The sequence below is a fragment of the Bubalus bubalis genome, chromosome 12 (assembly GCF_019923935.1).
Source record: "Bubalus bubalis isolate 160015118507 breed Murrah chromosome 12, NDDB_SH_1, whole genome shotgun sequence".
Lineage (NCBI taxonomy): Eukaryota > Metazoa > Chordata > Mammalia > Artiodactyla > Bovidae > Bubalus > Bubalus bubalis.
This window is the reverse complement of record NC_059168.1, coordinates 27570220-27587204: the sequence shown is the minus strand read 5'-3', so window position 1 is coordinate 27587204 and position 16985 is coordinate 27570220. Positions and strand designations below refer to the sequence as shown.

Genomic DNA, 16985 nt, shown 5'->3' with positions numbered 1-16985 from the left:
TAGTTTTTAACATTCATGAATTTGGACAAGCCACTACTCAATTACATGAAGGATGCTACAAAGCTATTCTTCATCTCTATTAAGTCTATCAAGAAACAAACAATAGAAAATTAACTGGAAATATGGCATAAAAGATTGAGGTTAGCCCTCCGGATAGATTTCCTTGATAATAAATAGTTCAATACATCATGAGAGATTTTGTCAACACTTTGCTCTGAGCAAAATTCCTGGAACATAGAAAGTATTCAACATATATTAATATTTGTTGAATGGCTGGCTGGCTAGTTGGCTGGCAGGCTAGATGGATGGACAGATTAATGAATGAATACCAGGTTCTATGCACTGTTCCCTTTCTTTGGCTATCTCATTGTTTGAGTTTTGTGTGTATATTTTTTTTAGTGAAGCAATTATTTTTGGATTGCATTCTTAATTTAATCTCACTAATTTCTTGACTTCCCTCATAGACCCAAAATGCTAGAAATGGCCTAACATTCTTTATGCTCTTCTTTCAACTTAGAGAGACTCCCTTGTCTGTCTATTCAGATTCCATTTTCTACGAGGACTAGATCCAAATCTTGCCAAGAAGCCCCTGCCATCTATGATAATCGACAGTGATTCCCTCTCTCCTTCAAAGTCCCACCGTTCTTTGACTTCACTGTTTCATAAAAGGGTATTACTTTTGAATCCCCAAATGACCCACTTGACGAAAGTCCATTCCTTCTTTTTTCTAACTATAATGCTTTACAAATTTGTCCACAAAACACTAGTTCTATGGTGCTAATAACATGTATATTTGACTCTGTAACATTTCCCAAATTCTTTGATCACAGCAACCTGAAAACATTACAAGACTCCAATGTTTTGAAAAACACGCTAGCAAATACTGGCCGATCACATGCTCCATCCTTGCCGGCTGATTGATGATTCTATTAGCTTCCCAAAATGGTCTAAAGGCTCATCAGTCTGGAAGGTAGAGAGATGGATTCATAGACCCTGCATTCTATAAATTCTGCTTGCTTTATTTGTTTACAGAATATCTTTCAAATGGCTCAAAGATACAGAGGGCTCCATTTTAAAAATATTAATAAATGTGTTTTTGTGGGCCTTGAACACTAGGCAAAGAAGTGAGCTTTCAAAATGCATTTGTGCTTTTGATCACAACAAGAAAGAAAGATGAGAAGGGGAAAAAGCAGACACTGACAGTTTCTCAGAGGAGATGAGAGTTAGCTTCATGGAAAACAATAAAGATAAAATATTATCCTGCACGAGTTGAACATAGTCAAAGCCCCAAATGCAGAAAGCCAAGTCAGGACCATTGTTTACAGAGGCCTTACAAAGTCTCTAGCCTACGCTCTCCTGCTCTCATACATGTGGAATCTAAGGTCCAATGCTACTGCGTAATAGAAGTCATCTGACTCACCATTCAGTGAATTTCTCGGGGAAAGAAAAAGGTGTTAGTCAATCCAACCCTGAAGAGGTGAGGTTTAGGTGTCCCCAGACTCTGAAAGGCTTGTGAACAACTCTCCTTCTTAGTTGTAACTTTCCATACTAGTATATTTATGTTATTCTTTGATTAATATTGTATCTTCTACTAGACCATATACTTCATGAGATCAGGGATCAGCTTCAAAGTATTCAATGAATATTCGCTAACTGGCTGAAAGGATGGCTGGAACAATGAAGGAAGACCCCTCTTTGTCCACTGGTTAGAATCTTTTGTAAGTTCCACCATCTTTCTTTTCAGTACTGGACTGGAAGATGAGTTTCTAAGAGGTGCAGAATCTAAGTCAGCCTGATTAAAGAGTGCTGTCTATTTGAGACTCCAAACAGGCAGCCTTTTACTCAGCCCACAGATGAGTGAGTACGTTAGCCTGCTCCTTCTGAGTGGCTCATATTCTGACTGGTGGGGAAGACGCCTGCTTAAGATACTTAAGATGTAAGATACTTACATCTGAAAGACAATGGGCACCAAGAGGTGCTCTCATCTGAAAAAAAAAACACATTTATTCAAGAAGGTCATAAGCAAGCTCCAAGTCTATTTTTTCCTCAATAATTAATCATAGGTGCACCCACCTTGATTTTTCCAAATTCTTCTCGAATCTGATTATATCCGGAACCTGGGACAGTAGCTCAATGAGCTTATTCCTTGCGGGCAAAGGAAAGTGACCTGTCTGAGACTTCAAGGTGAGGTTGATGGGACCAGGACGGGAGATGAGGCCCTCCCTAGGTCTTCATTCCTGAACTTGGATCTGGTGACAGGCTTGTGACCCTCCTCCTCCCAGGCAATAGATACTACAGAGATCAATCAAACTCTGTCCAGAATTTCCATTCTGTTTAGAGGTCGGCAAAGTTCAAAGACAATAGTCTGTCCCTGTCCTCTCTGTTCTCCCAGCACAATGCAGACTTTTGCCCACTTTTCATGAGTTACTGCCAGAAAATTAGATTTCAAACAGGTGCAGCCTGCTGATTAGCATTATAATAGATTGTAATTACTTAACAAGCCCGTATATACCCGGAGGGACTTGGAGAGAAACACAATGTTTTGCCAAATGTAGCTTTTATTTATGTAAAATACTGCAGGCCTGCTCCAGAGTTCTAAGTGAAGACTCTGGAAGCTTTGTCTGCATGTGTTTCAATGAGCTCTGAATTCAACCGCAGGAACGTAAAATTTCACTTCTCGTTGGTGCCAATTACAAAAGGTGTTGTCTCTAAAGCCCTTAGGAGAATTTGAACTTGATTTTAAACTCTGCAAAGGGAGAACAAGTGGGTCTTTTCTTTCTCCCCCTATCACAGCACTCTGCAGGGGTCCTCAGTACCCAGAGGGTACACAATTCCGTCCTTCAGAAAACTCAGACCATCATTTTGCTCTGTAATGGTTATTTGGCATTTGGAACCTTTATTTTTTTGTGACAGTTCCCACTTGTAAAAATGGTTTGATAAAGACCTACTGTATAGCACAAGAAATTATACTCCATATCTTATAATAACCTATAATGGAAAAGAATCTGAAAAAGAATATATATAAAACTGAATACATCTGCTGTACACCTGAAACTAATACAACATTGGAAATCAACTATACTTCAAATAAATAAATAATGCTTTGAGCTTTTACAATGTGTGTGTGTATATATATATATATATACACACAGTAAACCATCATATTGTACACGCTAAAAGTATACAATTTTTATTTGTCAATTTTGCTTCCCTGGTGGCTCAGATGGTAAAGAATCTGCCTGCAATGCAGGAGTCCTGGGTTGGGAAGATCCCCTGAAGAAGGGAATGGCAACCCACTCCAGTATTCTTGCCTGGAGAATTCCCATGGACAGAGGAGCCTGGCGGACTATAGTCCATGGAGTTGCAAAGAGTCAGATACAACTGAGCAAATTTCACACACACACACTTCAGTAGGCTGAGGAAAAAAATCGAAAAAGAAAAAAGAAACCTCACACCTGATGGAGACGCTTCAGCTTGGTGCAAACTGCCTCATGGAAATAATACAGCATTCTCTCATAAAAACACCTTCCAGGATCCCATAGATTTTTATAAAATAAAATATCCCTTTCTTCTACCATTTCCTTACTTCTTTCAACCATACAGAAAGATTGATTAAGGAATTCACTCAACTGCTTATCCTACTGGTCTTCCCAACTAGATTTCCTGCTCTTCAGAGTCAGGAATGATACTATCCACCACTTTGTCTTCCCAAGCCCCCACTGTCTACCACAGCACTAGACCACAGTCAATGCTAGGGGAATACACCTTTGTTTGATTAAAAGCTTTCTTTAATTCAACAATGTGCCAGGAATTGAGTACCAAGATCAGAGCAGTGAACAAAAACCTCTGCATTTATCTAACCTCTGTTCTTGTGTTCGAGATGATCAATGAGGATAGGCAAATATATACTCTATAAGACAGATAAGAGCTAAAAAGTAAAAATAAAGCAAGAAAAGAGCATATAAAGTGTCAAGGAGAAGGGTAAAAGTTTAGATGAGATTGCCAGAAAAGGCCTTACTGAGACTGTACCAATAATATTTGAGTAAAGATTTAAACTATGAGTGTATCTGAGGAAGGAATATTCTAGAAAGATGGAATAGCAGGTGCAAAGCAGGTGCAAAGAACACAGTAAGTGTATGGGTACAAGTGGGTGAATATGACTGGGAGAGAACCGAACAGGTGAGGAATACTTGGTGATGGGGTCATAGAGGTTGTAACCGGAGGCCCAGCTCATGGTGGCCTTACAGATGGTGATAAGGACTTGGGTTTTTACCCTGAGAATTTTGTGAGCAGAGTGACATGATCTGATAGAGTTGGGGTAGGGGGCGGGAGCCAGTTAGAAGTTGAAATAATCTTGGTGTGAGACGGCTGGGACTTAGGCCAGAGCAGCGTCAGCAGGGGTATGGAAAGATGATCAGACTTGAGACTTATTTTGAAGGCAGAGAAAACAGACACTGCTGAGAGATTACATATAGAGTGGATGAGAATGCAAGGTGTCAGGAATGGCCTGGGCAATTGGAAGGGTGGAATTGCTATTTCTTGAGATGAGGAAAATTATGAAAGGCTTAATATGGGGAGAGGAGACATCACATATACAATTTGGGGCATAATTGAGTTTGAGATGCCCTTTACACAATCAAATGGCCATGACAAGAAGGCAGTCGCCTATACGAGTTCTGAATATCAACGGCAGATATGGGATGGAATTAGGAACTTAAGAGTCAACAGCATTGGGAATGTATTTAAATTCATGAAACTAGATTATTCAGTACAGCAAAACCAAAACAGCAGCTCCCAAATATCCCTATTTCCAATTAATCATATGCTTCAATAAATACTTGTTCTAGACTTTCCAAAACAATTTCATTTCAAGTAATTCTATTATTAAATTTCCAAAAAGCCAATTGTTAAGTATAACTAAGTTAACATTATTTTTAGACAATGTGAGACTTCTCATATAAATACATTTTATATGTATATTTTTAGACCATGTGAGACTTCTCATGTATGTATATAAATACAAAGGGAAAAATATCTTTCACTGGACCATATGTTCTGATTTAAGATTCTAAAACTATGAACACATATACACAACCCTTTACATATTAATAAAACTGTTAGAACGTACAGTAGCCTGACCCCTTGCTAAGAATTTTACAGATTCCCTTATGTCTCACAACAATCCTAAGAGGTAAGAACTATTATATTCCCATTGTACAAAGGAAGAAACAGATTTCAAGAGTATAAGTCATGTGCCCAAAGACATACAGCTAGTGAGTGATCCAGGCATCCTGCAATTAGAGCTCATGGATTCAGGGCAAGAGGCCTACTGAGGAGCTAGGGAGCTAAGGGTCTCAAATATTCACTAAATCTGCTGCTGGTCAGACACAGAGAAAGAGGAACAAGACAGGCAGCCAAGGCCCGACAGCATATGAGGCCCGTGGCCCTTTAACTTCAGGGCCCACTGCCAAACAGTGTTCTGTGGGAGCACTGGGGCAAGAATTGCATTGTTAAATAACCAATTACGTACCATGAGAAGCAATGTTTCCTTAGATATTAAGTATTATAGGCTTTTCCCGGTGACTCTGTGGTAAAGACTCCACCTGCCAACCCAGGAAGTGGGTTCGATCCCTGGGTGGGGAAGATTCCCTGGAGGAGGGCATAGCAACCCACTCCAGTATTCTTGCCTGGGAAGTCCCATGGATAGAGAAGCCTGGCGGGCTGCAGTCCATGGGGTTGCAAAGAGTCAGACAAGACCAGTGACTAAACAACAACAACAATACAGGGGTCAGTAGGAAATCAGCAGGGAGATACCTGGAGCCCCAGGTGCTGGGAGAGTTCAAGGCATAGGTGCCCACAAAGTGGGTGTGGACTCTTCACACTGCTTTCCGGACAATCCCACCTCATTCTGTCTAAATGATAAGAGAGGTCTCAGAGATCCTCTGAGAGACTGCCTTACAAAATCTCTGAAGACAGAGACGGGCCTTTAAGCTGTTTATACCCACATGTGCTCAGGCCACTACCAGAACAGATTTGAGTAATTTCCTGGGGTAATTTCACCAGAACATGGGTATGTCCTCAGGCTCTGTCCAGGGCATAGCATCTGGGCCACTAGGCCCCTCTCCTTGGCTTCTGCATTGGAAGACTCTCCCCAAGGGCTTTGGGGTCCAGGGGGTACCCCATCCCCCTGAATCCAACCTCTCCAAAAGGGGCATCAGCCTATCTCCCAGTGTCAGCAGGGTGGGATAATTTTTTTTTTTTTTTTGCCACTTTATTTTTTTAATTGAAGGATAATTGCTTTACAGAATCTTGTGGTTTTCTGTCAAACATCAACAAGAATCAGCCATTGGTACACCCATGTCCTGTCCCACCCATCTCTCTCCGCATCCCACCTTTCTAGATTGCCAGAGTCCCTGTTTGAGTTTCCTGAGTCATACAGCAAATTCCCATTGGCTATCTATTTTACATATGGTAAATTTCCATGCTACTCTCTCTATACATCTCACCCTCTCTCTACTCCCCTCAATTTTTTAAGATTCTTTTTTCATGTGGACCATTTTTAATGGCCTTTACAGAATTTGCTACCATATTGCTTCTGTTGTTTATGTTCTGGTATTCTGGCTATGAGGCATGTAAGATATAGCTCCCCAACCAGGGATCAAACCCACATCCCCTGCATTGGAAGCAGAAGTCTTAAAGACTGGACCACCATGGAAGTTCCATGGGTGGGATAGTTTTGAGAGACCCTGTCAATGGGCTACTTTGGAAAAATGAAACAGAAACACGAGTGCCCCATTCCTTGCCAAATGAGACTCCCCGAATGAAAAACATTTTGGAGGCTATGAAAAACTGGCTTCCTTAGATCCTGTATAATATTCAGATCAATAAAGACCCCTCTCTAGGGCCGAGCCATGGTAGGTTTAGGGGAACATAACAACAATAGCTACAGTTGTTAAACATTCACAGAGCCCTTGGCTGATGTGCTTTACCTGTTCCTTCCATCCCCAGGACAAGCCCGTTGCATTACAGGTGGGGACTTGTACCACTGCCCATATCTTACAGAGGCAGAAACAGAAACACAGGTTAAATGGCTCCCTAAAGGTCTCACAAGTGGTTGGTAATAGAGATGAGATTCAAGCCCACGCAGCCGGGCTCCAGAGCTCTGCCCTCAGGTGCTCCACCAAACCACCTGTCAGAAAATGACTTTCTCTCATTGCCACTGTCATGAGGGCCTCTTCCGTAGCATGAAGCATGGGAGCAACACCAACCAAAGATAACTTCAGAGTCTGGGGACAGGAAGGAGAGAACTGAGCAAAGGATATAGCGAGCAGACTCCAGAGTGTGAAGGGCCAGACAGTTGTAACCCACACGCTCTACCCACCCTCTCTGCCATCCTCCTGCTCCCCTAGCACCCCACCATCTGTCCTAAAGGCGAGTGCTGCTCCACCAGCATCCATTCAGGAATCCCAATGTTTCTAGTTTACCCAATCCTGCTTATAAATCTTGCTTTATCCAGGTGGGCCAGGCAAGAATACTGGAGTGGATTGCTGTTTCCTTCTCCAGAGGATCTCCCCAACGCAGGAGTCAAACCTGGGTCTCCTTCATTGCAGGCAGATTCTTTACCAACTGAGCTACTGGGAATTATACAAGTCTATTCACGGGTGAAGAAGAGGGGGGTACAAATTAAGAGAGTAGCACTGATATATATACACTCAGTTCAGTTCAGTCGCTCAGTCGTGTCTGACTCTTTGCAACCCCATGAATTGCAGCAGGCCAGGCCTCCCTGTCCCTCACCAACTCCCGGAGTTCACTCAAACTCACGTCCATCGAGTCGGTGATGCCATCCAGCCATCTCATCCTCTGTCGTCCCCTTCTCCTCCTGCCCCCGATCCCTCCCAGCATCAGAGTCTACCATATGTAAAACAGATAACTGCTGTATGGGCACAGGGATCTCAAGCTGGCGCTGTAACGGCTTAGAGGGGTGGGAAGGAGGTTCAAGGGGGAGGGGGCATATGTGTACTTGTGGCTGATTCACGTGGTTGTATGGCAGAAGTCAATACAATATCGCAAAACAATTGTCCTCCAATTAAAAATAAATTTTAAAAAATTAGACAAGTAAATTTTAAAAAACAAATCTATTCAAAAATCTCAGGACATTTCTATGCACAAAATCTTAGTATATTCATTATCTGAAGCCTTCCCCTGCCTGCAATTTCTATTCTAGTTCAGTGTTTCTCAAGGTATGGGCTGGTCAGAATCTCCAGAACAGCTTGTTCTAAATGAGAATTCTGTCCTAAACAACAGAATGGAAAGCTCTGAAAGTGGGGCAAGAGGATCTGGATTTTTAATGACCCCACCCAGTGACTCTTGCACACCAGAGTCTGAGGAGAGTTATCACCTCTAACAGTTTTGGGGAAGTGAGCTACAGCAATTGTGTTTCACGGGATTCTGCTCCGAGGACAGGTGAAATCGGCCCATCTCTATGCAATGAGCTTTCTCTAAAGCAACCCCTTTTGTCACCATAACAGGTATGTCTCTCATTGTCTGGGGAATAACAATCTCAGTCTGGTTTTAAACATTCTAGAATCCACCTCAATTTTCCAAACTTTATTCCATGGTTTCCAAGGGGTGGAATCATTAGCCCCCATAGTACTAATGATTTTAAGAGGCACCTGAGGTAAGCTTTTCATTTTCATTTTAGAGACAAACGTTTAGTTTAATGTCAATAAAGAAAACCGGTAACTACCATACCCAAACCTGTCATTTCACCAATACTGGGGCTTAAGTGGGAAATCAAAGAGTTACTGTTTTAAAATATTAAGTAAATCCATCATAGCACTGGCAGTACTCAGATAAAAGTCTTAAATTTGGGGAGCCTCACCTTGTCTGGTCCTCTCCTGACAGGCGCCCTCAGTTTCAGCCACGCGTTTCTGACCCAGGCACGCTCTGCCTTTACTCCAGCATGTCTGCACCCACGGAACACTGTCTTCTCCCATAAACACCTCTTTAAATGTTACCCATCGTTTCACCCCCAATTCAAGTCTCCTTCCAGGAACCTCTAGACTCTTCCAGCCATCCCAGCATATTCCCTTTTGGAACTCCTGTAACATACTTAAGGTACCACTCATTTAGAGCCTAATTGCTACTTAAGGGTCTATGAGTATCTATTCAGTGTTATTTCCCTAGTGAAATGAAGCCTCCTGAGAGTAACCCATGGTCTCTTTTACTCCTGGATTACCCAAAGAGCTAAATGTTCCTGGTTGGATCTGAGTGCAAAACAGGAACTCAGTGAATACCTGGGAATTCATAACGCAGCTGAATGAAATGTTCCACAGCGATGAGAAAGGTGGCTGTTGCATGCCCTCTGCATCTCCTTACTCCAGGCCAGATTTCTCAGACATACGTCTTCATTACTGCCAGGTGAAGAGCGCAGAGGCTGGAGCCCAGGAAATTCTACACAAAGGTGTGATTCTGTGGGTGTCCCCTGGCTGACAGGGATGGGAAAGGTGACCTTAGCCATCCCAGGTGCAACCTGTCTGCTTCCACAGTCCAGTCACGTCTGCTGCTGCGTCCTCACCCTCAGTTGGAAGAACCAGTGCGGCCAGACCATCCTCATGAAAACAATCCCAGACAACAGAACCAGCTCCACTACTTGATTCATCCATCCTGTGATTCTGGCCTTTCTGTATCTCAAGTTTTTTAATCTACCAACACCTAATTCACACTTGCTCACTTTCATGCATTGGAGAAGGAAATGGCAACCCACTCCAGTATTCTTGCCTGGAGAATCCCAGGGACGGGGAAGCCTGGTGGGCTGCCATCTATGGGGTCGCACAGAGTCGGACATGACTGAAGTGACTTAGCATAACATAGCATAAGGCAAAAGAGACACTGATTCTGAAAGCACTTTAAATTATCATGTACAATAAAAACATTGGGGTCACAGCACATGAATCTGCAGGAAGACAGACTAGGAGACCAGAGGGCCTAGTTCTCCACTGAGTAAGCCGTGAGCAATAGGAGCTGTGGTCCCTCCTTCCAACCCTGCCCCGTCTGCTTGTCTTGTGACCTCAGGAACCCACTTAGCTGCTCTGGGACTCAGCATCCTTGGCTGTGAAAACTGCCTATCACTAGATGATCTGGTCCAGGGCCAAGTCCAATGTGAATCTGAGTACCTCAGAGAGTGACAGACGACCGACTAGTGAACAGTGCACACTTCACTGGACATGCTCCAAAGTGAGGATCATGTGTCAATGTACCCAGGATTTGGGTGGGCCCCGGCAAAGCATCATCAGAGACACTCAGACACCTTTCCCTCCAGCTACCATCTGTTTTGTGGAGAAAAGCAGACATGCTGTTCACCCTACCTGCTCTCCGCCTCACTGTCCAACTCCATCTGAATACACGGCAAAAAGCCTCATTTCCTCACTACCATAGTCATATTTTTTTCTTCCCCTTCCTGTCCTAAAACAACAACTTGAAAACCACAGATTTTGGTGTTAAGATCTGGCTTTGAAATTAGTTATCCCTTCAGCTCCCCCTCAGAGATGCACCACTTTCATGAGTGAAAGGACTGAAGGCCAGCGGACAGGAAATGGGAAATGAGTGGGAACTCCGGTGGTGGCAGGGGGGCAGTGGCCAGGGCCATTGGTGAACTGGAATGGAATGGAATGACACTGTGTTCTTTGGGATTCCATAAAGGTTTGCCTGCTTCCCAAAGTGTAAGCCACAAATCTCCCAGGGTTGTACTTGGTGTGGTTTGTTGGAGCTTCCTTGTAAGCCCTGTAACCATGGTTTCGGGCAGACTACATCACAGCCAGGAGCATCAAGGGGAGGCGAAAAGCTTTTTCCTATTTTCCCCTAAAACTCCATCTCCTTAAAAAAAGTGTGTGTATATATACATATGTGTGGGTAGGTATATATATATATATATATGTATGTATGTATGTACGTATTTATATGTAAGGTGATATGCCAAGGTGATTCATGTGCAACCTTTGACCATAGGACATCATGAAGTTATTTGTTTTCAATAATTGAACATCTCTCCACGAGGATCAGGTATTCTCTGTGTAGACCAAAGAACCCTAAAACCATATACACCCAGAGTCACATCTGCTCTCCCTGGAAACATGTAACAAATATAAAAATAAAGAAAATAATTTCCTAATTTAACACCTTCCCTCTAAAACAGAGCTAAAACAAGGTTGCTTCTCCCTGTTTCTCTGAGTGCCAAGGTTGAATGCATTTGGTTTAGAGTGTGTGCACAAGGCCTATTACCAAGCCCCTAATATTTTGACAGTGTAATCAATTAACTTGGTCTCAAAAATAGTATCTCATGGCACAGTGTCTTGAGAATCAAAACAGGGAAACATGTAACTTTAAGTCGGATTCAAAGCACTGACTGCCAATTAATCACAAGCAGAACCGTTTGTAGAACACAGTGCTAGTTCCGGATGGATGGACAATGCATTGGGCAAAACCAGCTCGGCCCATGTTTCTGGGACCCTGGAGGGGACTAGAGGAGAAGAAATTTTTCTCGCCGCATGTCAGAAGATAAGCTAACTGCCAGACAACAGAATAGAAATGAGCCAGCTTCATCCCGGAGGGAAAAATAAAACAGCTCCTCAACTCGGCTACTCAGGACAAAGCCAGGACGTGCAAGAAGCCTTCAGTGTAGGGCTCCACGTGCCTCTCCAAGGACTGAGGAACCCACCCACACACAACCAGCCCACCACGCGCCTGACGGAAGGAGCCGGCTTCTCTGCCAACCTTCAGCACCGGCAGTTTGGGGTTCCCAGCTTTCGAAGTCCCTGTAGCGCCCGCTGTCTGGACAGGGCAGAGGACCTTACCCTCTTTCCAAGACTCATCTTCCATGCCTCAGTGGCTACTTCTCCCCAACTACTAAGTGGAATGTGCTTCCCCAAGGTAATTGAGACACACACACACACCCCAAATGGCACTAAATCCCTGAGTCCCACGACCAAAGCCAAGGTCGTGAGTTCTGCCCCTGGAACCCCACAGCCTGGTTCCTGGACCAGGAGGCGCCCAACTCACCCAGTCCTCGAAGTGACGGCTCCCGTTCTGCAGCAGCTCCTCAAACTGGATGGTGCAGTTGGCCACGAAGTCATCGTAGCCGATGGGGGCATCGTGGAAGACAGCCAACTCGATCTTGCGCCCGTTGCACACATCAGTGACGAACTCGTCGTGCCAGGCCGGGCTGTTGGTCTTCTGCTTGGTGGCCGTTTGGCCGATGCGCGAGTCGTCCACGTTGAGGGCGATGTAGGGGTCGAGAAGGAAAGTCTGCGGCCGGGGTCCCACCGCATGGCGCAGCGACCAGGCTGTGGGCTTCAAGCTCACGGCCTCGCAGATTTTGATCTTAAGAAGGCCATTGAACACTACCATGGTCGGGGCGGAGAGTGGGGGCCGGGGTCACTCCGTCCGCCCAGAGGGCAGGAACGAAGAACCGACGCCGCGGCGCTCCGAGCACGGGACTCTTGGGTCCCCTCTCGCCCCACCCCACACTCTCCCTACACCTTGTAGTGTTGCGCCCTGGCGCGGGCGATTCTCAGCCAGTGCATGTATTTCCTCGCCGGGTTCCTAACGGAAAACAAGGAGGGGGGAGAGCTGGGGGACGTCCGTGTTTGGAGAAGTCTCCCCCACCCCCCCGCCCCAGCAGCACCTCCAGAAGAGGAGACGAGCTATCGGCTCCGCTGCAAAAGCCGCGGGGGCTGTCTCGTCGCCTCGCTGGCTCTCCGGGTCGGGGCTGCGGGGAAGTGGGCGCCGAGTCGGGCGCTTACCTACCTTTCCGAAACATAATCCCCGGGAAATTTCGACTCCAGGAGGGGGAGGGGGCGGTGAGACGGGGCGGGGACCAGAACGGGGGCGCAGATTTCCACCCGGATCCTCTTCGCACACCCAGCGCCTGCCTCTGACCGCGCGGGGCGGGGGATGGACCCAGGGATGTGCAGTCTACCCGGAGGGATGCATGTCCAGAGGAAATGGTCCTCCTCGGAGCCAAATTTAAAAAAAAAAAAAAAAATCCACAAGCCACACGGCCAGCCCGGCCGCCTCCTCCTGGGCGAAGCCGCGCCGCGCCGCAGTCGGCGATCGGGAGGCGCCAGGAGTCGGGAATCTCACATCCGCGCGGGCTCGAGAGTCGGGGTGGCCGCGGCTCCGGCTGGGGCGCAGGCCGGCACCGGGCGGTGCGCAGCGCGGCGGGGCCGGGACTGCGACTCGGCGCGGCCCCACCTCCCGGGCGCCGGCGCCCGCCCGCCGCGCTCCCCGCGTCCCGGCTTTCAGCTGCCGCTCGCTCGCTGCCCGCCCGCTCTCCCCCTCGGTCTCTTCTCCCTCCGTCGGTGTGCGAGCGAGTCTCCCTCCCTCTAATGCAGGAAATGCGCAAAAGACGTCAGTGTGTATGTGTGTGTGTGTGTGTGTGTGTGTGTGTGTGTGTGTGCACGCGCGCGCGCGCGCGCGCCCTGGTGTTTGGGGAAATAGAAAGTTTTGCCGGTTGGGGGAGCAATACGGGAAAAGTGAGCCCAGCAGAGGACTGTCGAGAACTGGCGAGCCTTTCGGGGTCGCGGCGGCCGGCGGGGGAACGGGATTGGGACCCCGCGCGGGACCCGGGGGAGTGGCGGCCTTGGGGGCGGGGGGATGCGAGTCCGCTGGCTGTAGATACCTGGTCTGTGGTCTCCCGCAGGAGACTAGAGGGCCACGCATCTTTCCAGGCTCTGCGGCCAGCACTGTCTTTTACAGCCGGGAGCGGAGAGGTGGCAGGGGTCGCGCTGCTGCAGAGGACTCGAGACCCTCCCTCGGCCCCACCCCTACTCTGACCGTGGCTGGCCAGGGCAGCTTGCGGGAGTATTGGTCGGTCTGTCTGTCATTCTGTCCGGAGACGCTCTGCTCCGCGGTGGTGGGGGAAGGGGGGAAGGGAGGGGCGTGCAAGGCTCTGTGTGAGTTTTAAAACACTTATTCTTTCTTCCCTTTCTTTGGGGGCACTCTCCCTTTTGGGGGTCTGTCCCAAACTTCTCGGGCTGCGAGAACTTGTTGGCAAGAGAAAGCTTAGTAACACCCCGGCTCGGTTCGTGTGTTTGTTTATATTTTACAAAGTGACTTCATATTTACTCTAGACCTTGCCCATGCCCTTTGAGGGGGACAGGGCTCTGATCAGTGCGCTGACAGCGGCCGTCCCAGCTGCGCGAAAACGGGGCGCGTCCTCCGGCGGGGACTGGGGGTTGTGGGCTGTGTCCGTGTTAATTTCCTCCGTAACCTTTAAACTCTCTCTGGAAGCCGCGGCGGCAGCTGATCACGTGAGGCGGGCCCTGGGCTGCTGGGGAAGAATTTCCTCCGCGGGGAGCCGGGGACGGGGAAGGCGAGGGACGGCCTGGCGCCTGGGGACGCGAACCTGGGAGGGCGGGGCGGAGAGCGCGGAGGTCCGGGGCGCGGCCCTGCCTGGAACTGCAGGAGGACAGCCCTGGGAAGAGGTCGTCTGCGCAACCTGCGAGCCGGGGGGGGCGGGGGGTGGGGTGTTGTGCAAACGGAAAAAGAAAACCTCGGCCCTCGCCCGCGTGCCAAGTCAAGTCAGGGAGTTTGTAGGAATCGTGGTAAGCTGTGTTTATCTTTCGACTCTGGTTAGCCCAAGTTTAAAACCCACCTCTCGATCACTTTTTCTCAGTGGAAAAAAAAAAAAGGAAAGTTATCATTGTCTGTGGCTTAGAGGCTTAAAAAGGCTTAAAGGCGCAGAGGGAGGCAGACCCCTGGAACGACAGGGTACTAAGTGCCGCAGACAGGTTGCAAAAATGATCAGAAAAGTCCTGGGCAGATCCTCTCCGAAGGCCTCCAGCTACTGCGCTCTCTCGAGCTTACCAGTAATTTCACGCAGCCCTCCAAGTTAGATGGAGCAGCAGGGTAGAGAGAGCCAGCATGCAGTCAGAGACAGAAGAGTCCCGTTCCCATGGAAAAAGTCTGGATGTAAAAGTTTTGTCTTCCAGGGCCACTCCCACCAGCTGGAGGCATATTTTAAAATTTGTCAGTTTGACAAAGCACAGGTGGGATATCTCATCGCTGTTAACTTTATTTCTTTGATCGTCAGAACTTTTTCCTCCTCGCTTCTTACTACCACCATTCTATTCTTATTAAGCATGTTTCCCCCTTCAGGGGGCATGTGATGGGCTTGATCTTCTACAAATGCGTTTGGAAGCCAAGCAAGAGCTAGAGAGAGATTCGTGAGATGCCTGACAAAGAGGCAGAACTGAAGGGCTACCAACAAACTGGCCATCAAGATAAATAATATTTTAATATGATATTTTGAAAAAATAAAAATGAATGTAGAGTTCCAAGATGAACACAATATCCACATTTTAAAATAGTTTTAGATATTACATTAAAATAGTATTTGTATTGCTGAGTTTCTGGGCACCCCTGAAATTTCGTGCCGGAGAAGAGGGCTTCCTTTGCCTTGCCCCAGCCCCGTCTCTGTGAGGAACTGGAGAACAGCATAGATTTCATGAAGGAGGAATTCTTGAGCGTTTCATACCTTTTCTCTACTATTTTCTGAGTGAGTCCTATCTTACCAGCAAACAGACAAGTACAAGGATTGAAAACACTGGTCAAAATCCCTCCTCTTCTATGTTTGTAACAGGGAATATATTTAGAATTAAAGACACACCAAACTTGAACTTTGGGCATCTTCTTATGTCCCCCTCCTCCTCCCCAGACAAGAACCCCAGTGTTATTAAGTAGGCCTGTTGCTGTCCCAGGGGCTAGGCATTCTTAAAACCAATAACCTACAAGTTTCTAATACCATTTCCCTGGACCGGGGTAGGGATACAGAAAGGCTGCATCTGCCTCTTAACAGACTTCTTGTTGCACCATGTGAATAAATTGTACTACAATCCTCAGGTGTGACCAATCCCAGGGCGACCTTTCCTTTCAATTACAAGTCTTTCTGCCTGGGGGTGGAGGAAGGTGGGGTAACTCAAAGACTTGGCCAAACAAACTTTCTGTTTTGTGTTGGAAGAATATTTAAATAAAAAGGGAGAATATTGGTTGTTTATATAAAAACATTGCTAATTTCCTGACAATTATTATATCCTTATTTCTAAATCAATCTCTCACCATTCACCTCTCAAACTTAGCCAAATGAAAATATATATCCTCTAGGGGCACCATGGAGATGCCAGATGTGAGTCTGTTTAGGGGAAAACCTTTAAATTTACCTGCGGGTGGGCAGTTGGATCTAAAATAACCCACTGCTCCAGCTTTCATATGAAAAGAAAAACAAGCCATTGCAGGGCAGAGGTTTTAGAATGTAAAATTCCAATCAATAATTACTGCCTACTTCATCCTTCTCTTGGCCCCTGTATAGTCCTGAAAGACAGGACAGCCCTGGGTATAAAGTGAAAGTGAAGTCACTCGGTCGTGTCCGACTCTTTGCGACCCGTGGACTGTAGCCCACAAAGCTCCTCAGTCCATGGGACTCTCCAGGCAAGAATACTGGAATGGGTTGCCATTTCCTTCTCCAGGGGATCTTCCTGACCCAGGGATCGAACCCAGGTCTCCCACTTTGCAGGCAGACGCTTTAACCTCTGTGCCACCAGGGAAGCCCTTAAATACAAGAATACAGTCTCTCAGAAAACCTCCTATAGAGACACAGAACTTCAGATCCAAGTACTAACATCAAAGATTTCAAAGGGAGGAAAGGAAGCCAGGTTGAAAGAAGAAGGGGGAGGAAGCAGGAGAGGGGGGCGAAAGGGGTCGCTTACAGACGTCTCCTACCACCTACAGATACCCAGGCATTATGGGACTTTACCCTGAGCCTCCAAGAGAAGGGAGGACTGGAACTCAGCCCTACCAGAAATCAGACCAGACCAGAACCAGAATTCGAGTTCTCTGCCAAGAGGAGGTGATCAGTCTTCAATCCTCGGCTCAGGCTGAAGGCCCTTTGACCAGATTCCTGTGTCCAGGACCAGGGCACTAAAAACATC

The 16985-nt window shown here is 46.8% G+C and overlaps 1 protein-coding gene across 3 annotated transcripts in view; it reads right to left on the bottom strand.

Annotated features, from left to right (window-relative positions):
- The window catches only part of PRKCE (protein kinase C epsilon), a 543326-nt gene extending 529513 nt beyond the window's left edge, over positions 1-13813 (bottom strand). Inside the window, exons 1-2 of one of the 3 annotated variants that reach the window (XM_006054783.4) lie at positions 13679-13813; positions 12058-12600 (exon numbers count right to left, since the gene is read on the bottom strand). In XM_006054783.4, the coding sequence (XP_006054845.1) occupies positions 12058-12405 (348 nt within the window). In that variant the 5' untranslated portion in view covers positions 12406-12600; positions 13679-13813. Of the gene's footprint in view, positions 1-12057; positions 12601-12804; positions 13397-13678 lie in introns of those variants that run through there. The other 2 variants (XM_025262285.3, XM_025262284.3) reach the window with 2 other exon arrangements.
- Positions 13814-16985: the final 3172 nt, after the last annotated feature.